Here is a 23,060-nt window from a genome sequence, read left to right on the forward strand (position 1 = left end):
ACGCAGAGGTCAGGCCGCCCACACGGCAAAACTTCCCTCTCAACAGGACGCCCGTGTGAGGACACGGAACAGCTCACATTGTCGGACTTCACAGGGAAGAAGGCACTTGGGGTTAAAAAAAAAAAATCACTCTTCTTCCAAACTTACATGCCAGGAACTCAGAGGCCAAGGCCACCCCTCCATCTCAGTGTGCAGCAGCAGCCCAAGGGCCCACCGGCTCAGTGGCCTGACAACTAAGAAAGGGCCAAGCCTGCCTGTGGTTAAAATGAAGGCCAGTCCATTAGAGGGGCCAGCGTCTTGCTGCTTGTGGGGTGCGCTCACCTCGCTCACCTGCCCAGAGCTCCTTGGGCCTGACTCTTGTGGCCTTGACCTCATTTCACTCACCTCAGCCTCCCAGGTCTAGCACAGTGTAGGGTTCTTGCCAGCGCTGGCAAGAAAACATTACACAAATGAATGAAAAGCAATCGGTTTTAGTTCCACCTCCACTATTAACTTAAGCAAATGACCTGCTCAGTCCCTCAATCTCCTCAACTGCAAAAAGAAAGGCAAGAAGCCTGGGCAACGTGAGGGTTGGAAGAGCCCCCACCGTCTCCACAGCACCCAGGCTCCCCAGCCAGGCCACCCACCCCTACGAAAGAGAACACACTTACTCTCCACGTCACGGACACAGACGCCGTAGAGGTACACGATGTGTTTGTGGGAGACCTGTCTCATCATGCTGGCTGCCTCGAAGAAGGCCTGTGGGCGAGCAGGACATAAGAATGTCTCAGGCCAGCCTCCAGGGGGCTGCTCCCCAGGGGCTCTGTTGAGGGGAAAGCCAGTGGACCCAGGAAAGCTCACCACTGTCGCCACCCCAGGCCCTGAACATCAATCCCCTGGCCTTGGCTGTCCAGAGGCACTGCCAAGCCTTGTTCTCTAGGACAGCCTGGCAGGGATGTGAGATTTATTTAGAAAACCTAACAGGATGCAGGGCAGGGCTGGTGGGAGAAGCTGGCTACGAATTTTCCCACTGGATACTCATGCCCACCTCTCTCTCTTCCTTTCCGCTCTGGGAAATGCTCATGTTTTGCACTATGCTGGAACAAAGGGGAAATGAAGGCAGCCGATCTCTGCTCAAGAATTGACTGTGTCACTCTAACAGTCTGTGGGACCCTGGGTGAGTCCTTTTACTCCTCTGGGCTTTCACTTTCCAGACTGTGTGGTGAGAGCCATGGACTGTATCAGGAACTTTGAACCATCTGGCCAGAGTCCTGGGGCTCCACAGCATGGCCACTTGGACCTGTGCATAGGAAAGGTGGGGGCTGCGGGTGGAAGGGAGGGCCCAGGCTGAGTGTGAGGAGCTGCTCAACCCACCTCACTTACTCTACATGCAGCGTCCACTAAGATCATATGTGGAGAAAAAAATTCTGAGTAAAAGGCAAGTTTGAAAACCACTGGGCCACAAGAAGGGCAAGAGTTCTTCTCAACCCATTGTGTTCCACTGGCTCCAGAAACGGGAGAGGGGAGGGGAGGAGTTCAGAGGAAGACACTTGCCAGGGAAATATCCCTGTGGCTGGGGTCTAAGACTTTGAGGATCACTTTTATCTTCTTCTCTTCAGAAGTTCCTTCGTCATCCTTGTAATCCATCAGGGTCCCAGAGTAGATGTGTGTTCTCGTGCCTCTCCCAAGGTGCTCACCCTGAGGGAAGAAGCAGAAGGCTGGGTGACCTGTGCCCTGAAGTGATGAACTGTCTGGGAATGGCTCCTCAATGGGAACATGGACTATCAATGGGATGGGGCAAAGGCAAGAGGGCTCCCTGCCCCAGCCCATGGTCCCCAGCGCCTTGTCCTTGTCAGGCCTCCAGAGAAAACAACAAACTATGTGGCCAAACACAGTGGTGACATTTGCTGGGCCCCAGGAGACAGTCCTCCTACTCCCTAAACGGCTCCTTGCTTTCTACCCCCAGGAACAGCCTTTGGCCAAAACACAGTCCTAACACGTCAGGACACTGCAAACAGGGCCATCAACAGCCAGCCACATGGGCCCCACCCCAGGCCTCCAGAGAAGACTCAAGAGAGGAGCCCCCAGGCAGCTCCTTTACTCACAGGCTGTGCTACCCTGTGAAGAGGCTTGCAAATCCCAGCTCTACTACCCGCTGGCCATGTGACATGGGGGCAATCTCTGCCCACTTTCTGCAAATGGAGGTAATAATGGTACTGACCTCACAGGGCTGTGGTAAGAATCAAACCAGGAAACTGGGATGGAGGCTCCTGGTACAGACTCAGGCACACGGGGGGTGGGGGTGCGTAGAAACCCATCTGGTGGGCCCATGTGTTATCTGAAGCCCTCTGGCACAGGTAGGCACAGTTTCTCACACTGGAACCATCTGTTTCCCATCCATCTATCCAGTGTGTGTGCTCAGGTGTGCGCATGCACGCTAGGATTTAAAGTTAGTGGTGCAAAGTACACCTGCATTTGCCCTGGCAACCTCACAGAGGAGATGGCAATGTGAAGATGAAGGTGGAGACTGGGGTGATGTGTCCTGGATTTCCTGACATGTGAAAGGGAACAATACCCCCAGATGAGTGGCAGGAGGACTGAATGAGATGATCCGTGCAAAGCCTGGCCATACCATGATCTATTTCTGAGGACCCTTCCAGTTCAAGTTGCAATAATTCTGATTTTAAAATTCTTAATATTTGGAAATCGAAATGGGATTCACGAAACTTAGGCAATGTCAAGTTGTTGATATTAGCCCCACAAAACTTGTAAACTGAAGGTCCATTATTCTATTATTTGAGGACCCCCTGGAAATGCAGAAAATGGACTGTGGCTGATACCTAGGGAATCAGTCTTATCCCCCATAGGAACATACACCATTGTTAATCAGGTATATTAATTTGCACAAATGCCACCATTTGTCATCTGTCAGAGCTGAATGGCGATGCATCCGCCCTGTCTGCTGTATCCTGGCAAGGTCTTTGGCTATTCATTAAAGCTGCATCTGTCATGAAGTGATCCATCAAGGTTATGGGAAGCTGTATTCCCAGAACATCCCGTAAAAGCCATATGCTTTCAGAATAATTGCTCTTCCAGTGGCCAAGTCATGACACCATGCTGTCAGGATTCTGCGGGGACCCACAAAGGCCCATATGGCCCACTTAGGCCTCCTCTGATGCTGTTCCCTCCGCTTTGCCTAACTAATTGAGCTCATCCTCCAGGAGGAGACCCTGATTTTTTTTTTTTCCCCCAGACAGGGTCTCGCTCTAACACTGGCTGGAGTGCAGTAGCACAATCATAGCTCACTGCAACCTCAAACTCCTGGCCTTATGCAATCCTTCCAACTCAGCCTCCTGAGTAGCTGGGACTACAACTGCATACCACTACACACAGCTAAATTTTTCTTTTTATTTTTAGTAGAGATGAGATCTCATTGTGTTGCCCGGGCTGGTCTTGAACTCCTGGGCTCAAGCGATCCTCCTGCCTTGGCCTCTCAAAGTGCTGGGATGACAGGTGTGAGCCACTGTGTGAGCCGCTGTGCCTGGTCCGGGACTCTGCTTTGATACTGCTTCCCCCAGGAAGCCATCTCTGTCTTCTCAAGATTAGGTCCACATCCTGCTGTACTTCCCTACCTTGGAACTTGACTCTTGCTAATGTGATTACCCCCTCAAAATAGACACGAGCCTGCTGAGGCAGCAATCGTGCCTGGCACGTGTAATGCTTGATCTCTGCTGGCTAAGTGGATGTGGAAGGCATGGAGGATGGTGGTTACCTGCTTGGAGGCTCCAGGGGAGGGAAAAGAGGCAGGTCCCACCGACTATGTCAAGTTCTACACAGAAAAGAGGCTATGAGACTGTGGCTCTGGTGACTGTAATCTCAGGACACAGCTCTGACACCACGAGAGGAACAGAGAACAATGATGGGCCTTTGGTGAAGAAATGTACCACGAGGGAAGTGAGGCAGTTTAGCTGTGGATTTCCACTCCCTCAAGCCCCACCCAATAATCTCAGGGACTCACTGAAAAAGGTAAAGTAACAAACCCCCAAGTGCCACTCTCCCCAGGCTCCTTCACAGCAGGCAGCTTCCGCCTCACCCTCTAACACCTCCAAGGCGCTGCCATCTCCCAGGTGGTGAGTGGCCCCGTGCTTGCTTCTCTCCAAGGCTGCCACACCATCTCCCTGATACCCCAACGCGTGGCTCTACGCAACAGGGCTGGGGAGCGGCAGCAGAACAGAAAGTGGGCTTTCCCTGGGCCTCACACCACCAGCAACAGCTCCAGGGCAGCCCCTGGGGAGATTCTGGGCCCCCCCCTCCGCCTGTAGATTCTGGGCAAAAAGGCCTCCAAAGGCTGGGATCTGTTTCTCAAGATAGTTCTCCTTCAGGCCCAGACTGTGCATGCCCTCTTGTTCCCTCCCTGTGTTCTCTCCTCCCCAGCTCTGCTCCTTCTGGAAGCATCATCAGAAAGTGCAGGACTGAACTCTGGAGGTACTCTGTCACACAGCCTGCTGCAGGCAGCGAGGGGTGAGGGCCATGCTCCCCCGAGGAGAGCCACCTTCTGCCCTGCCACCCCCTCAGCACTCCCTCACCACAGAAGGTCCCTGCAGTTCTAGGGAACCCCACAAAGCCTGACCAAACCACTTACCTCAAAACATGTCTCTGAGGAGCATCAGCAAGGGCGAAGAGGATGGAGGCAATGGTTGTACAGCTTTTGCCACCAAAGGAAAGTCTCCCTGTTCTTTTTCTACTAAGATTTCCCCAAACACAGCCTTCCTTCCCCCAGATCCCCAAGCTGCTCCACCGCGGGGAGGCAGGACCACAGCTGGCCCACACCCTGCAGCCTTGACTCACCTGCACCAGATCCTTCTTGAGGATCCGATCGAAACTCAGCTGGCTCATGGGGTAGACGGGCTGCCACTCCTGGGCTTTCTTAGTAGCCACCAGCAGGTTGGAGATTTCTGTGGAAGAGATTGGAGGAGTCTGAGCACAGCATCCAAGATCCGAGCTCTCAGACAGCCAACGTCTGCTGAGCCAGGGCCGTGGGACTGGTGTGCGGGTGCTTGCTGCTTCAGTCATTCGACAACTGTTTATGCAATAGGCACATGGCTCCTACCCTCCAGGAGCTCACAGGGTAACGACAGAGCCAAAACTCCCAAATAAACAACTAAATGGAAAGCTACAATTTGTTCAGCTCCTCTAAAGAACAGGTGTGTGGTGCTCCAAGGTTGGCACGGCAAGATCTGTTCTGTTAAGAAAGGTCAGAAACAGTTTCCCTAACGAAATTAAAATTCAAAATGTAAGACTGGAAACTGAAGAAGTCAGAGACTGTCTACCTTATTTTCTGCTCCACCTCCACAGCCCGGTACATAGTAGGCACTCAATTATTATTTGTTAAATGCATGAATGAATGACTGGCGTCTTTCTAAAGGATGAGCGCTGTGGAGGGAAGAAGCAGTACCCGGGCCCAGGGCATGATGGGAACCAGAGGAGGAGGTGAACAAACGCTGGTTTTGAGCCAGAATATCAGGGCAGGGACCCAGAACAGTGCCCTGTCTGAAGCTCGTGGTACCAGCAGTGCCTGACATGGAGGAGGCGCTTACCAAATGCCCCCTCAATGTGCAGGTTTAAGTAGACTATCCCCCAGAGTCTACTGATTCAAACAGCAAACCCAACACATTACAAAATCCTCGAGGCCAGGAAATCTACAGTCCACAGAAATCACCTTTCCCGCCATGGAGCTACAGCAAGGAAGGAGGTTAGCATAAGGCAAGAAGGGACCTTCCAGATTCTGACTAGCAGGGGAAAACGTCTTCCGGGAATCTCTGAAGACTTGTGTGTATTCATCAATTTTATTAACTGAAGCAGGAATATTAGCAAAATGACAACGAACATGCATTTCCCTTCACTTCCTCTTTCCTGCACTAGAAGACAATAACGAGTTAGGGGAGAAAATGTAGCCATTCAAGTCCTGATTCCTGGACTGTAACAGAAGGAAGTTCCTAAAAGAACCTCTGTAAGAACGGCCAGGCACAACCCATAGAGGCCACCACACACACCACTGGGAGGCAATGGCTGCTGAGTGCCGGGTCCCTGCACAGGGCCACGTCTCTAATCCCTGCTATCCCTCAGGACAGGGCATTCTTTTCCTTTCTAATTTTTTAAGCTCACATATTCCAACTGTTTTCTCCGTGCCAGCCGCTGTTCTATGAGCATTATACACATTAACTCCTTTGTCCTTATGACAATCCTATGGAATACACAGTATTCTTATCCCCATTTTATAGATGAGAAAACAGAGATTCTGAGAGATTAATTGGCCCAAGGCCAGGCAGTTCATAATCTTAGGATTCACACTGAAGTCAGAGATGCTGTGGTCTCTACCCTTCCCACAACATACCTGGCCCTAATCGGGAGAACAAATGTGGGTGCCAGAAACAGGGCTCAGGGAGAGGCTCCCCTTGTTCTCACATCCTGGGCACTCCTTTTTCCAGAGGCTGCTCCCCCCATACCATTTTCCTGACTCCACCCTGTTACCTGGGGAAAATCCAATTCAGAGGCAACTCAGGCTCAACTCAACTCAGGAGAAAAGGCATCAAGAAGGGGCCTCGTGGCTGGTGTCCACAGGCAAGAGGCCAGGCAGCAGAGTCACTTTGGAAATGAGAGGGGGATGGAACCGAAGCCATTTATGGACTATTCCTTGCATGGGCACTTCAGGGAACATGGCACCAGGGTCAACAATGTGAATGGGGGAAGCCACAGTGCCTCCATGAAGGTTTCCTCACTAGAAAAACGGGGGCCACAGCTGTGTTCCTCATAGGGTTACCGTGTGGATGAATGGGATGACGCAAGGGAAGGGCTGCCTTTGGTGCCTGGTATGGAGTAAAACACTCCCTGACTGGTTGCCGCCGTGATTATGACTGGCATTATATCTTAGTCACTGTCATCATCCTTCCTGTGTCATCAGGGTTCTGGAGTGGGAGATGGGCAGTGGAGCAGGACACAGGACACAGGACCAGAGACGTGGGGCCTGCTGAACCGTCACGCCCACTCTGAGTGGCCTCCTGCTTTTTCACTTTGCTTTTTATTTATCCCATGAAGAGTTTCTTAGTTGCATTTTCAAGTGAGAAACCCAGATCAGGGTCTGGCTATCAAAACCCTGTGGTTAGGAGGGCAGAGGAGCTGAAGAACCCAACACAACATTCTCATGTCTAATTTTCATGATTTCACCACTTCTCTAATTTGCACATGGCAGAGGGAAGAGAGAGAGCTTTGGGGGACCTGTGTAAGGAGGCCTCACACACAGGCCTTATTCTTACTCTCCCAAGGCCAGGAGAATCGGTCCTAGGCTGATGGATGTACCTTTCCAAAGACACTGTGACTGGGGCAGGGTGGGGGCGGTAGTACAGAAGGAATCACTGGACTTGGAGTCAGACAACGCGAGTTTAAATCCCCACTCATCCTCTACCTAAGTGATCTTGGGCATGTATAATTGGGATAACAACATATTCTGGGTTATTTTGAGGACTAAATGACTTAAAACATGAAAGATCTCCAAACAATGCCTGGCAAATTGTAAGCCCTGCTCACGTGATAGCAGCCGTTCTTATTAATTATTGCTACTGTTATACCTACTACCGATACTACTAGCTACATGGCCTTGAGCAAGTCACTTACCATCTCTTAAGTCTCAATTTCATCACCTTTGTAATATCTACGAAAAGCTACTGTGTAGATGAAATAAATGAGGTAGGTACATAAACTGCCTGGGCCACAGTAGGCACCCACCATCCAGCAGCTCCTGCTACCTGGTTCACTTGACAGGCATTATTCACACTGACTCCGTGCTGGGCACTGTCCTCCCCACGAGCCCACAGAGTGGCGAGTGAGACTCAGGTCCTGTCTTAAGAGTTCACAGTCAGGTGGGAAAGGCGACAGGAAACACATTCAGCACTGAGTTTCAGAAGCCTCACCTGGGGTTCATTCGAGTGTGTTGCTGTGAATAAATAGGGCTGTTGGGCTTTAAGGTTTTAACTCACTCTGAGGTCTCACAGCCAAATGGCAGATGTGTTTTTACCTTTGCGGAAAATCCTCAAGCATGAAAACAAAGGCTGCAGTTATTCTCTGAGCCTAGCAGGAAACCCTATCTGATCAAGAACACAAGTCCTTCCTCTTTCACCAAGTTCAGTGACAAGCCCCTTGCTGAGACCAAAAACTGATTCAAACATCAAGAACCCAGGTCCCCTTCTATCCTGGTGCCGCTTCCTCTGCCCACCCCTGGTGGTGTGAGGGTTCACGGACACGTTCGCTTGGATGAACAAGATGTGTCCCAGATAAAGACTCCTCAGAGGGTCCTCCTCTGACACTCGTGGGGCCTCAGTGGCAATCGCGCTGCTCCTTCTTTGAGGCCTTCCTCCTTCTAAGGGAAGAATCTGACGCATGCAGGGCAGCATCTTGAGGTGAGGAGCAGCAAAATAAACAGTTCTCAAGAGCTAGGGCACTCAGGTTAGGCCTGGCACTCAAGCCCCTCTTTGACGCTGACCTTTGATGAGACCCACTTCGCTCTTCTGGGCCTCAATTTTCTTATCTATAAAATGAGACAGTTGACTGTGTGATCTCTACGTGTCTTTCCAGTCCTCACATTCTAAGAGACAAATCCACCTGCAGAACATCAGTGACACTGTTCAAGAGGCTAACAAGAAACAGCTGAGTGGCTCACCCCTTGGATCCATTTCACTCCCTGATCCTCCCTGGCCCCCACGGCCTGCAGGATAAAGACCCAGCTCCATGGCACAGCACTCAAGGCCCCCACACCATAAGCTCAGCCTCACCTGTCCCTCCCTTCCACCTTCACCTTCATGGCAGCCCCCACCCGCGCCTCTGTTTGCACGTGCCGAGATGCCCTGACCGCACTGGCAACCTCCCACTCATCCTCCCACACTCAGTTCAAGAGCTGCCTCCTCCAGGCAGCCCCCTGGGCCACGGAACTCAGATTTTGAGCATCCCTTTCTGTTTGACTCCGGGGTATGATATCTATGTTGGTTAAAACACCCATCACAAACTGCAGTGGCCTCATTTACCTGTAACATCGGCATCAGACTGGAAACCCCCAGAGAGCAGGGACTGGACCTTATGCATTTCTGATTCTTGCATCTGATACAGTTCTTGGCCCACAAAAGATGTGCCAGGAATATCTCTCAGATAAATAAACAAGTGACAGGAGACCTCTCAAGGCATTTTATCTTAAGGAAGAAAGAAGTGATTTTCTGCTTCCTAATGCTGAGCATGCCTCTTTCTGCAGCCTAACGAGATGCTGAGAAAGGTATATGCCTCTTCTATAGAAAATGCTCACACTCAAGGGATTGGATGTGAGCTGGGCACAGAAGTGTAATTAAACTCAAGAAAAAACACCTAGAGGCCAGGCGCGGTGGCTCACGCTTGTAATCCCAGCACTTTGGGAGGCCGAGGTGGGCGGATCACGAGGTCAGGAGATTGAGACCACGGTGAAACCCCGTCTGTACTAAAAATACAAAAAATTAGCCGGGCGTGGTGGCGGGCGCCTGTAGTCCCAGCTACTCGGAGAGGCTGAGGCAGGAGAATGGCGTGAACCCGGGAGGCGGAGCTTGCAGTGAGCCGAGATCGCGCCACTGCACTCCAGCCTGGGTGACAGAAGCGAGACTCCGTCTCAAAAAAAAAAAAAAAACACCTAGAAACTGTGGGGAGGGTCCACTTTGTTTAAGCCAGCCAGCATGTTTTGGTCGATCTGGGTCTCAGCACATTACTGATGGGATACAGCCTGACTCTGGCACAGGGAGACGAACCTCGGGGCTTGGGCTGGCAGCAGCGTTTTAGCATGAAGCTGATGTTATCTGTGCGCAGGATCTGCTTCTTGAGGTGGCTCATGAGGTCTCCCAAGCTGGGGAAGCTGCGGTCCGAACCGTGCAGACTGTAGCGGCCCTTCTGCACCTCGATCTGAAAGTTCTTGAACTGCTTCTGGGCACCCTGCACCTGCTATTCAGGAAATGACCAGAAATTACACGTTTAAAATGGGGTCAGGCATGGGTATGTAAGGTATTAACATTAGGGGAAGCTGCATGAAGCATAAGAGAAATTTTGCAGCATCTCTGTAACATTTCTGTAAATCTAAAATTATTCAAAAATAAAGTTTATTATCAATAAATAATCCAACCAACAACTAACTAAGTAATAAAACAAGGTCCAGGAGAAGGCATTGATAAAAGGGAGTTAATACTACAGCAGACACAGTAGCTATTTCTACAAAAGCGTCACTTGGTTTTTCACCTGTAAGATCAAGTTCATGAAAATCCAACCTCATAGGATTGTTGCTACAATTATATAACATGGTGTACTGAAAAACTTAGTAAGCCCTTTATAAAGTCCAGCAAATATTATGTATGAGGTAATAATCATGATGGCAAAATTTCTCAAGAACAGCCTCCAACTGAGCCCTCCAGGCCATGTCTCTACTTGAGGAAAACCACACTGGGAGCTGGTGTTCAGCGTCTGACCCAGGTTTGGGACACTGTGGTGCCAGATAGGAGGTATAAGCAGTTTTCCCTCATGGGCTCTTTTTGTACAAACTAAACTATTTTAGTGGTAAAGAATGACGGCCAGAAAGACTTACATAAACTGTAAACTAGGAGATGATCTCAGTTACTTCATCTGTACAATGGGATAATATCACCTACCTAATATGGCTATTAAAGGCTTAAAAAAGCACAAGTAGGTACAATGCTTGGCACAGGGTCTAGTGGGCCACAGTGAGCAGTGGAAGTAATCATTTCTATGACTGCTGTTTTCCCCGGGTGATGTGACATTGTTAGGGAGTCACGGACACTCTTGGTACTGCACAGGCCAATTCCACTTCAGGAGGAGGCTGGGCTGTCTCATGCACCCCTCCATCGTAGGCTTCCTCCAATGACTGATGAATAGACGGCAAGCATTCTGGGAAGGCAATGAGCCTGACAGGCTCTGAGCCATGGAGCCCCGAGGCCCCGCTGTTCAGGAAGAGCCTGGGCAGGTGATGGTGTTCCTGCATTGCCTCACCCAAGACACTTGGCAGCGCTAGTTCCTTCTGCCGTTTCCTCCTCCCACTCTTGACTGAGTCCAGCCCCAGGGGTTCGCCAGTGAGCTTGTCCTTCCTGCATCTACCCTCCGTGCCAAAGGCCCCTCCGTGTCCCAGGTCTCCCCATGCATGTGGAGCCTAACCAGTACTGATTAAAGTGTATTGATGTAAAGTGTTTTATAAAACTCACTGTCTTTGAAAATATTCCACTTTGTAGTTTTTTTAATTACATGAATAACAAAGGCATTTGTGGTCTAGTGAGGCAAAGTCCGTAATTCTGGTGAATATCTTAGCCCTCAGACTCTATCTCACATCATCCCCAGCTTCAGCTACGCTTCAATCACTAAAAGACATCTCTATTCATTGTTCTAAGATGGGGTGGCAATTTGTTCAAGTGTCTGAAACTACCATTTGGAAAAAACTGTGTTAGGCCATGTGGATGAAGTGGCATTTGGGCGCTGGTTTGTACCAGTGAATGCTGTAGACAGGCATAGCTCTGGGTCTGAGATGATGTTGGCACTGAGTCTAAATAAACCACTCTAAATAATGACACTATACTTTCCAAGTGTTGGGTGTGAATTGGTTTTCTGGTCATGTTCTGTCTTCCAGAGCCATGGTGGACCTCCGACCATGGGTCTCATGAAGGAAGGAAAGGGCCCTACAGGGGAAGGATGTAGGGTCTGGCTGCTGGGGAGCAGTCTCCTTTTGAGAGCAGGGGCCCTTGCCTGACCTCCCAGGGATCTTCTCAGACACCCGGCTTTTCAATTCCACCCTGCCAAGGGTGGTTCTGTCTGCAGCAGCTCTTGAACCAGGCTACACTGGACACCTCATGGCTGTATGGCCTGGTCCAAGCCAGTGTCCCGACTGACCTCAGACTTCTCAAAGCAGGTGACGGTCATGAGGATGTTGTCAAAGTCGGTGCAGCTCCACCTCAGCACGTACATCCCCTCCTCGCTTCCTTCTTGCCGCAATTTATTGATGGCGTATTCTGTACTAGAGGGAGAAGTAGGCAAAGGGAGAAAGAGCTCACACCAAACAGGACATTGAACCTCTGGGCTATCCACTCTCCTGAGCTGCCTCAAGTCTTAACAGCCCCATCACACTATCTGCCCAGGATCCTAAAGTCCCCTCTGATGCCATCCATGAGCATAGCGGAAATACCTAGTGGCCTCAGGACCGATGGAGTCTCCAAGGTTGAGAAGAGGCTTCAGCCTCCTGCCCAAGGCAATGAGCCCTGCTTGTCCCCGCATTCCCCACAGACATCATCTCCAGCTCGAGACAGAAGAGCCTCTCTGGAGGCTGGTGATGAGGAGCTGCCATGCCTCCCCTCCACCCCCAGCCAGCCCAGTGGGAGCACAAACCTCATGGGGGTGGGAACTGGAGGCCATGTTGTTTATTGTTGTATCACCATGGGCTCACAGTGAGTGAATACATCAGTGAGGATTGGACAGATGTTAGTAGGAACAGGCCTGTCTTACACTTCTTTGTATCCCCAGAACCAGTGAGTCCTGGCACGTAGAGAGCAGTGAATACTGACTGAATACATCCCTGCATGAGGTGAGTGCTGCTTGCTTAGCAAAGTGCTGGTGAGAGAGGGCTGCCACGGTTCGTGTGTTTTAGAGAGACAGGGACATTACGTACTTTCTAACTGCGCCATGCCTTTGCATGTGCTGACCTCTCATCTGGGTACCCTTTCCCCACTTTAAGGCCTGGCAAGCCATCAATGATTCTTTGGTTTAATCAGATTTGAATGCCACCTACTCTGAGCAGGCTCCTTAGGCAAGGAATGTCAGCATCCCATCAAACATGAAATATCCATTCATTCAACAAATACTCACTGAGGGCCTACAATGTGTCAGACCCTGTGTGTGGTAAGAAAGCAGTAAGCAATGCAGCCCCAGGCTTTGGGAAGCTCATATTCTGGGAGGTGAGGGTAGTCAGACCAGGAACAAATGTTATGTTATGTAAATAAACAATAGTATCTCAGGAGGTAACAACTGCCACTGAAGGAAAATAAGGCAGAGTGCAGCGGCCAACATGTATGGGATGGAGAAGGGAAAGAGGTATGATTTTATATAAGTGGTCAAGGAAGACTTCACGGATAAGGTGCTATCTGACTAGCACCTGAAGGAGGTGGAGGCTGTGCAGATTCTGGAGGAAGAGCATCCTGGGCCAAGGGAACAGCGACTGCCTGGGCCCTGAAGCACAACCATGGCTGGGACATTGGCAGAAGACGCTTTTCAAATGCTCAACCCCTTGCTCTGCCATTCTTTGTGTGTCTGTTTCCCTATGAGTCTGTGAGCCTCTCAAGGCCAGGGCCATGTGACTACTAAGCTACTTGTCCACAAGATAGCTGGAAGAGGGAAGAAGGTGAGAAGCACATCGTGTGGAAGGTGGCAGAAGAGATGCTTCCCCAGATATTCTGTGGTCTGAAAAGAGAGGCTCAGAAGAAACACAGCAGCTGGCTATTTTCCTTTGCCTGAAGGGCTGTCATATGTAAGAGAAAGTCAACAGAATCCCTGTTGTCTCAAAAGGCAGATATCAAGTGAGTAGGCAGAAGTTACAGAGAAGCCAACTACAGCTCCATATCAGAAAGGTATGCACATCTCTCACAGTCAGAGCTTGAATCCATGGGCTGCCTCACACATTGCCCATCACCAGAGGTACTTCAGCACAGGCTGCCAGTTCTGAGATGCAGGTGGGACAAGGCATCCCACACAGCCCCTTCTGGCCTTAAGGCTGTATCACCCTCACGGTCCCCACTCTTCACCTGGCACCTTGGGACAAGCTGACTGACAATTCCATTTACTACACTGTCTGATGCTGAGATCTTCATCTGATCTTTTTCTTCTTTTATATATTTTAGAGATGGGATCTTGCTATGTTGCCCAGACTAGAATGGAACTCCTGGGCTCAAGTGATCCTCCCACTTCAGCCTCTCAAGGAGCTGAAACTACAGGCACATGGCAGCATGCTCAGCTGTGGTCAGTGTTTCTTGAATTGCCCACATTGTTTGACACAGCAAGAAATCAGAAAGTGTAGTACTTCTTGATCAGCTATGGAGAGGTGAGGGGGTTAAACTATGAGGGGAGATCCAAGTAAAGAAGTAGCATTGAGGGGCTGCTGCAAAGAGGATGGTAGGAGATTACAGGAAGGCCTGACAGCAGAGAGGAAAGGAGGACAGCCAACAAGTACCAGGCAGCATAGTCAACTGGCCTGACCTAAACATGCCCCATCACTAAAACATGGGCTCTCTGCACACCAAAGGCAACTGAAAAGGTTCTAGGACCAACCAGATTGGACCATGACAGCCATTCTGTATGTTGTGGACGATCAACGGGGGGGCCACGTCGGTGCAGAGGTAATGATGGGCATCTGCTGTGAGCCGGAAGTAGCCATCTACCAGGGACACAAAGGACAAGGCCTCCTCGTGGGAAGAGAGCTTCAGTTCCTGTTGAGAGAGAAGAAATTCCCATGGTTACATCATGTCTCTATCAGCTTAAGCGGCTAACTCTGTAGGGTGGTACACAGTGAGAAGATTTTTCTAATCCAGTGGGAACCCCAAAGGGAAAACCTTTTCATTGATACTAAATATACCCCTTGCATTTATTTATTTATTTATTTATTTATTTATTTATTTATTTGAGATGGAGTTTCACTCTGTCGCCCAGGCTGGAGTGCAGTGGCGAGATCTCGGCTCACTGCAACCTCTGCCTCCTGGGTCCAAGTGATTCTTCTGCCTCAGCCTCCCAAGTAGCTGGGATTACAGGCACCTGCCACCATGCCTGGCTAATTTTTGTATTTTTAGTAGATACAGGGTTTCACCATGTTGGCCAGGCTGGTCTTGAACTCCTGACCTCGAGTGATCTCCCACCTTGGTCTCCCAAAGTGCTGGGATTACAGCCGTGAGCCACTGCGCCCGATCCCCCTTGCATTTATATAGGACTTTCACTGTTCAACACATTTTCCCATCTATTAAACTATCGGATGAGGTTAGTGTGTGTGTGTGTGTGTGTGTGTGTGTGTGAAGCTGTGGCAGGCAGGGAGACATGCAGAGAAGCTGTCCCCTGGGTCTCAAACTATCAGATGAGGTTAGTGTGTGTGTGTGAAGCTGTGGCAGACAGGGAGACATGCAGAGAAGCTGTTCCCTGGGTCCAGACGGGAGAAGAGGAAGCCTGAATCAAGGTGGCAGAGGCACAAAAGTGGAGATGGGAAGGGGCAAAGCATGCACCGTGATCTTGGCACTCAACAGTGAATGGCTGAATCAGCACTATTCCTGCTTAGGAGAAAAGAAACGGAGGCAGTGGGGTTCATCTCATTGCAGACTTGCTCTGGAAGGTGAAACTCCTGGATTTTAATCTAGGAATAATCCCAGGCCCAGTGAAGAGGTTGCTAGATGAAGCCTAGGGAGCTCTGAGAGTTGGAGAGAGCAGAGCGTCTTCCTCAGAGTGGGAAGAGGCAAAGGCACCTGTGGAGAAGAGGAGGGAGGGGATTTTCATCAAGAGAGGTGTTCTGAAAGACACCTGTGTTGTAGATTTGGGGTACTTTTGTCCTGATCACTGATCCCTGAAGAGACTGCCCATTTGAAAGGAACATCAGGTCAATCAAGAACATTTCCTGGCAAGGGAAGGTATGCAAAAGCCATGATTTAGAGCTTTCACTCACAAAAAACATTAAAAAGCATCTGAGGCTTCAAAAGAGGACAAAATGACTCTTTCATAGCCCTGTAGAAAGGAGAGGCAGGTGGTAGAAACGAGAGGACAGTGAAGGGAAAAAGGAGCAGGGGAGACAAGCCACTTGGCAGGAGGGAGGTCAGGGGCCTACTGCAGCTGTAATGCTGAAGGAAGCATGCCAGAGGCTATGGGCAAGGAGGCCTGGAGAGGGCAGGGTCACCATAGGAATGGCGCCTCAGGAAAGAGAAACCAACTGAGCACACTGCCTTGCGGGTGTGACCAGGCACCCACCTGCGGATATCCCTGAAGAGCAAATTCAAGATGCTCTGGAACAAGGGGCAGGCTGGCCTGAGCAGCCCCTCACCCAGCCACGTGATAAGCAAGACCACATCTGCACTTACATTTCCTGAGAACAGGAGTCTAAACAGAAATGAAGGATGCCAAGGAGATGCAGAGAGAAGTGATACATCAAGGCCTGACTTGACAACATGCTGGTATCAGGGTTTCTTCAAAGTAGCGCCTCATTAAAGGGCTTGGAAATCCCAGGGCTGGGAGGGGACAACGAGGGCGTGAGATTCTAAACTGGCAGCATGGAGCAGTGGTCAACCCTCAGCTCAGGCTCTAGAGCCAGCTGCTCTGGGTTCAAATCGCAGCCTCTCCACCTGCTAGTAGGGTTATGCATATGGAATCATCATTTTTATAGGTCAAAATGGTCAAATATTGGCAATTTCAAATGCTTTAGCCTAACAGCTGCGTGGCCTTGGACAGGTTACTTAACTGCTTCGTGCCTCAGTTTCTCCTTATCATACCCACCCATAGGGTTGACATGAAAATTAAAAGAGGTGATATTTGTGAAGTGCTCAGTATAGCAAGTGCCTGACACATACTAAGGGCTAGCGTGGTAAAGAAAAACAAACTAATGGAGGAATCAAGTATTTCTTTCTTCCTGCCCTCCTCCTGCTCCCTCCACAGCACTGTAGCTTGGCATAGAGTCGCTGGCCCATGTGGCCAGGGTGAGCTCTGACTTAGATGATGGGTGCACCAACTTGTGTTGGTGCTAGACTTGACTGTGTCAACCAGGACAGGACAGGATGGGGCAGGCTCATAAAACGTGCACCAGGCATGCACCACGTTGAAGAGCCAGATCATGGACATGTCGGCCTCTCCCTCACTCCCTTCAGGGTCTCTGGGGGATGATAATGCCTTAGAAGCCAAAGCAACACAGGCAAAATGCACAGGCAGGAACCAGACGGAGCTGGGCAAGTGCCTGCCACTTTTTCACTGAGTGACCCTGTGCAAGATCCCATGCCTCTTGATTAGCCTCAGATTCCTCATTTCAAGTAGAGCTGATGCTCAGTCCTCTAAGGTCCTCATAAGGACTAAGACAGACCAAGATACAGGCATAGCATATCACACGGGGCCTAATATCCAGGATGCAGCATATAACACGGGCCTAATACCCAGGATGCAGCATATAACATGGGCCTAATATCCAGAATGCAGCATATAACACAGGGCCCAATATCCAGGATGCAGCATATAACACGGGGCCCAATATCCAGGATGCAGCATATAACACGGGGCCCAATATCCAGGATGCAGCATATAACACGGGGCCCAATATCCAGGATGCAGCATATAACATGGGGCCCAATATCCAGGATGCAGCATATAACACGGGGCCTAATATCCAGGATGCAGCATATAACACGGGGCCTAATATCCAGGATGCAGCATATAACACGGGGCCTAATATCCAGGATGCAGCATATAACACGGGGCCTAATATCCAGGATGCAGCATATAACACGGGCCTAATATCCAGGATGCAGCATATAACACGGGGCCCAATATCCAGGATGCAGCATATAACACGGGGCCCAATATCCAGGATGCAGCATATAACACGGGGCCCAATATCCAGGATGCAGCATATAACACGGGCCCAATATCCAGGATGCAGCATATAACACGAGGCCTAATATCCAGGATGCAGCATATAACACGAGGCCTAATATCCAGGATGCAGCATATAACACGGGCCTAATATCCAGGATGCAGCATATAACACGGGGCCCAATATCCAGGATGCAGCATATAACACGGGGCCCAATATTCAGGATGCAGCATATAACACGGGGCCCAATATCCAGGATGCAGCATATAACACGGGGCCAATATCCAGGATGCAGCATATAACACGGGGCCTAATATCCAGGATGCAGCATATAACACGGGCCTAATATCCAGGATGCAGCATATAACACGGGCCTAATATCCAGGATGCGGCATATAACACGGGGCCCAATATCCAGGATGCGGCATATAACACGGGGCCCAATATCCAGGATGCGGCATATAACAGGGGCCCAATATCCAGGATGCGGCATATAACAGGGGGCCCAATATCCAGGATGCGGCATATAACACGGGGCCTAATATCCAGGATGCAGCATATAACACGGGGCCTAATATCCAGGATGCAGCATATAACACGGGGCCTAATATCCAGGATGCAGCATATAACACGGGGCCTAATATCCAGGATGCAGCATATAACACGGGGCCTAATATCCAGGATGCAGCATATAACACGGGGCCTAATATCCAGGATGCAGCATATAACATGGGCCTAATATCCAGGATGCAGCATATAACACGGGGCCCAATATCCAGGATGCAGCATATAACACGGGGCCCAATATCCAGGATGCAGCATATAACACGGGGCCCAATATCCAGGATGCAGCATATAACACGGGGCCCAATATCCAGGATGCAGCATGTAACACGGGGCCCAATATCCAGGATGCAGCATATAACACGGGGCCTAATATCCAGGATGCAGCATATAACATGGGCCTAATATCCAGGATGCAGCATATAACACGGGGCCTAATATCCAGGATGCAGCATATAACACGGGGCCCAATATCCAGGATGCAGCATATAACACGGGGCCTAATATTCAGGATGCAGCATATAACACGGGACCCAATATCCAGGATGTGCTCCATCAACAGCACTTCTTTTCTCCCTCCATTTCGCATCTTTCCACTAACATCCATCTGAGCTCTTCTACTTCTCCCCCTTCACTTTGTTTTTACTGTATTTTTCTAATAAAATTAATGTATGTTTTTTGCTTAAAAAAAAGGAGGGGAGAATAAGAAAATTAAAACCACTCATAATGCCACCATAAATAAGTAGCTGTTAATATTTGATGATTTTTCTAAGAGCATGTGTATACACATGCATACCTATTGATATTTTGAACAAAACTGGTCCCATTCTATAGGTAAAGTTTTATATCCTGCTATTTTCCCTGACCTTTTTTCCAGGTCATTAAAAAATTCAGCAACCTGATTGTCTAATATTCTGCTACTCAGGCAAATTGTGATTTATTTTCCTATTCTCCTATTATTGTACATTTATTTTCAGAATTTTGACACTTTAAATACTACTGGAATGAACATTCTTATTTGTAAACCACAACCTGCCTCTCATATTGTTTCTGGAAGATAGATTCATTCTCTAGATTCCTGAACAGAGGGATATATAAATATTTTCAGGGCTTTTAACAGGCTGCCAAACTGTTTTCCAAAAGGTTATATATATCAGAAAGACAAGTTATTCTGAATACAAGAGAGTGACTGTCTGCCCTAAACCGTATCACCAGGCTCTTCCTCAGCACTGAGCGTTATCGTTGTGACATAGTATCTGCCACATTTTGGCAGAACGTGGCCTTTCCTGGTGTTGGCTCCACTCACCTGAAGAGTGCTAGCTGTCTCACCCGCCGCTCTCTCTGCATGTTGTTGGCTGTGACTTCCCGACACAAACAGGTTTATTTTGGCAGAGTTCCCACTTCCTGCTTGTTTAGATTATGTCCTCAAGTGATACCAAAAAAGAGGAAGTGAGATTAAACACTCCTTCCTCTGTCCGAGAGTCACTGGGGTGTGCCTGACACCACATTGATGACTGCCACTGTGGCTGAGGCTCGCCTGAGGGCAACGAGAGGCTTCCTGCTTTGCACTTCAGCTCAGCAGAGAGGCCGTGCCAGAGCCCTTGGGAGGAAACACTGACATTCGCTGGTTTTCTTTTCCTTCAAATCCACTAGCTTTGTGAATTAAATATTGACGCTGAGGTATATTTGGGAGGGAAACAAATCCTAAGGTGGATTCACATTTCTGAGACCAAAGAAAGGCACTGGAATGTATCAGTGTAACTTTAAAACACTGATAATGCCTTGGTAATAGGAACTTTTTGGCTTCAATAAGAAAATCCTATTTTCTCTTTAGGACAGGAACTCTGAAAATCATGTGCTGCAGAATGGAACTCAGCAATTCTCCCTCTCATCACCAGATCCAGACTTAGCTTCTGGGACAAACTTACCATTTTCCTGTTGTCCTGCTTGTTAATGCTGACCACAGACTCCTTTATTACAATGTGAGTGATTTCAGGGAAGTAAGAAAAATTGTTCCACTCTTCCCGGATCTTGTTTTTCTCCTCATCCTTCTTGTGTTTATTTTCCAGTTTTTTCCGCTTCAGTTTTTTTTCCTTCTCAACAGAAACAACCTGATAAGATACATAAAAGGGACAGGGTTAATTTGCTTTCTTCATGCTGCTGGCAAACCTACGCAGGGCCTAGGCCCAAGGAAGAGAAAGCCAGCTCATCAGGACCTGCAGAAGGATTGGGGGAGTTGGCACCTGCAGGGTTAGGACCAAAGAACTGGGTTATATCAGGGAATCCTGCGCTTTCCCATCTGGAGGAGACCTTAATGAGCACACTGTCTAAATGATACAATATGCAACGTGCACGGAAACTCAGAAAGGGAAATCGCTGCTCACTAGACATCCATCTACATTCAGGTCTCCTCACTTACAGACTACTACACAGGCTCTGACACAGACAGATAACATACTCTTCCCAGTTACCGCTGGGCTGAACATGACCTTTCTCCCTCTATCACCAGTCGTCTTGACTTTATAACAGTACTCAAGTCGGGATTTTCCAGAGAAGACATGAATCTCATGCTTGAAATAATCTACACACTGAATCATATACATTTGCACAAGTGAAAATATTTTGTGTCGCATGAGCCCTGGAGACCAGAGATCTAGGTTAAGTTCCTGCCTCTGCCAATTACTTAACTAGTTACATCATCTCTTTGAGCCTCATTTTCCTTATTCATGAAATAGAGAGCTTACATCTTCACAGGGTTCCCTGAGATTAGACAAGTGCTAACTAACACAGTATAATACCTACTATATAGAAAGCCTTCAGTAAGTATCAAACATTATTGTTTTAGCATGAGAATAAAACAGGAGGAGAAAATGAGTCTCATATTTTATTCATTTATTTAATTTTTTGAGACAGTGTCTTGCTGTCACCCAGGCTAGAGTGCAGTGGCAAGGTCACGGCTCACTGTAGCCTTGACCTCCCAGGCTCAGGCGATCCTCCCAACTCAGCCTCCCAAGTAGCTAGGACCACAGGCATGTGCCACCACATCCTGCTAATTTTTGTATATTTTGTAAAGACAGGGTTTCGCCATGTTGCCCAGGCTAGGCTCGAACTCGTAGGCTCAAGTGATCTGCCTGCCTCTGCCTCCCAAAGTGCTGGGGTTACAGGTGTGAGCCACTGCACCCACCCACATTTACTTTAATATTATTAATTACAGTAAATAATAATTGTAACAGCTATAATAATTTATTCAACATTTATTATATTGCCAGGCTTTGTGCTAAATGCCATTTAGTTTCTTCACAACCTTATGAGTTAGACAGTAGGTACCTCCATTTAACAGATGAGTAATTTTTAGCTGCTGATAAAGGTGAAATAACTCTCCTAAGGCCATATAAGTCATGAAACTAGGATCTGAACCATGTCTACGTGGGTCTAAAACCCCTGCTCTTAAGCCACTCTGCTCTATTTCTTCATCCAATAAATATCTCATAAAGAAGCTTCCATAAAGCAAAATCAATTAGTCAATTTCGCGGAGCCAGAGGCCTAAGTCCAATTCTTAGCACAAATGCCTATTAGTTATGACCTTTGGCAAATTTCTTAACTTCTCTGTGCCTCTTTGTATTCATCTGTAAAATGGAGATAATAGCAAGACTTCCCTCAAAGGTTTTTTTATTTTTAGAAATAAATGAGTTAATACTTGTAAAATACTTAGAAAAGTACTTGGTACATGGTAAACACTCAGGAGCTATCTGCTATTGTTATTATACTACTACGTATTATACATGTTGTTATATTTCTCTACATAACTCATTAAATACTTATTTAGACCTTGTGCTTCAGGGATGAAATAAAAGATGAATGATACATGGTCTCCTAAATAAACTCAGCCTATGGGAGTGATGGACATGCAGACAGATGACTCCAGAAGGATAAACAGCACACGCTATGTGACAAGGGAATGTTCTCTTTGATCGACTTCCAACAGCCACTTACATTTGGTTTATGCCTCCACTGGATTCCAAGATTCCCAGTCACCATCACTTCGTAGTAGAGAACGTTTCCACTGTCATTCGAATGAAACCAATTCATCTCATTTTCTGATGAAATCAGTAACATGGAAGTCTCAAATATTTCAGCACCGTAATGTTTTGTCAAAGTTTCCAAGGTAGCCAAGTATTTCACCTTCAGATCATGTGTGGACACGCTGCTGTCACAAATGGTCTTGTTGTTAAATTCCTTTAGGAAATCCTTGAAAACATTATTTATCCGCATCCTGGTGAGAAGGTTCCTCTGTCTGATGGACTTATTCAATGTTTCTGGAATATATCGCTTGTAGCTAAAAGAGAGTAGAAAAGTACATCTCTTTTTCATGTACAGGTTAGGAGAAAATGTTTAGAAACAAATCTAAGTCCATGAATCCACATGCTGCAAATGGGAAAGGGAGATCTATTCCCAGAGGACATTAGATGGAGTAAGCACTGAAGATGACCATCATAAGGAGATGCAGGTGAATAGAAACTGGGAAAGAAAAGAAAAGCACATGCTCCACAGATTTCACTGAAATGGGAATTGCTACAGGTAGTGCCCAATTTTCCGGGTCACCAAGGCAGGGCATCTACATTTTTGCTTGCTAGCTTCACCATTCTTGTGCATGTTAGTACTCACATCTACACACAGTTATTAGGATTGAGCATCAGTTAGAAAACGGTCTGCAAGGTGTTAGCAGCAATTATCTCTTCATATGATGAGAAATGCTTTGTATGTTCTATGTGCATGTCTGATTTATAACTTTTCTAAACAGATTACATTTTTTATTTTAAAAATGAGAAAGGCTGGGCGCGGTGGCTCATGCCTGTAATCCCAGCAC

At 48.3% G+C, this 23,060-nt stretch overlaps 1 protein-coding gene across 3 annotated transcripts in view; it reads right to left on the reverse strand.

Annotated features, from left to right (window-relative positions):
* The window catches only part of JAK1 (Janus kinase 1), a 245,296-nt gene that overhangs the window by 12,411 nt on the left and 209,825 nt on the right, over positions 1–23,060 (reverse strand). For 2 of the 3 annotated variants that reach the window (XM_030812953.1, XM_030812952.1), the window contains exons 7-14: positions 22,187–22,529; positions 20,122–20,304; positions 14,353–14,510; positions 11,929–12,052; positions 9,795–9,984; positions 4,828–4,934; positions 1,534–1,677; positions 651–738 (exon numbers count right to left, since the gene is read on the reverse strand). In XM_030812953.1, coding sequence (XP_030668813.1) covers positions 651–738; positions 1,534–1,677; positions 4,828–4,934; positions 9,795–9,984; positions 11,929–12,052; positions 14,353–14,510; positions 20,122–20,304; positions 22,187–22,529 — 1,337 coding nt within the window. The remainder of the gene's footprint in view (positions 1–650; positions 739–1,533; positions 1,678–4,827; positions 4,935–9,794; positions 9,985–11,928; positions 12,053–14,352; positions 14,511–20,121; positions 20,305–22,186; positions 22,530–23,060) is intronic. The other variant, XM_030812954.1, reaches the window with a different exon arrangement.

Source organism: Nomascus leucogenys, chromosome 5, assembly GCF_006542625.1.
Source record: "Nomascus leucogenys isolate Asia chromosome 5, Asia_NLE_v1, whole genome shotgun sequence".
Taxonomy (NCBI): Eukaryota; Metazoa; Chordata; class Mammalia; order Primates; family Hylobatidae; genus Nomascus; species Nomascus leucogenys.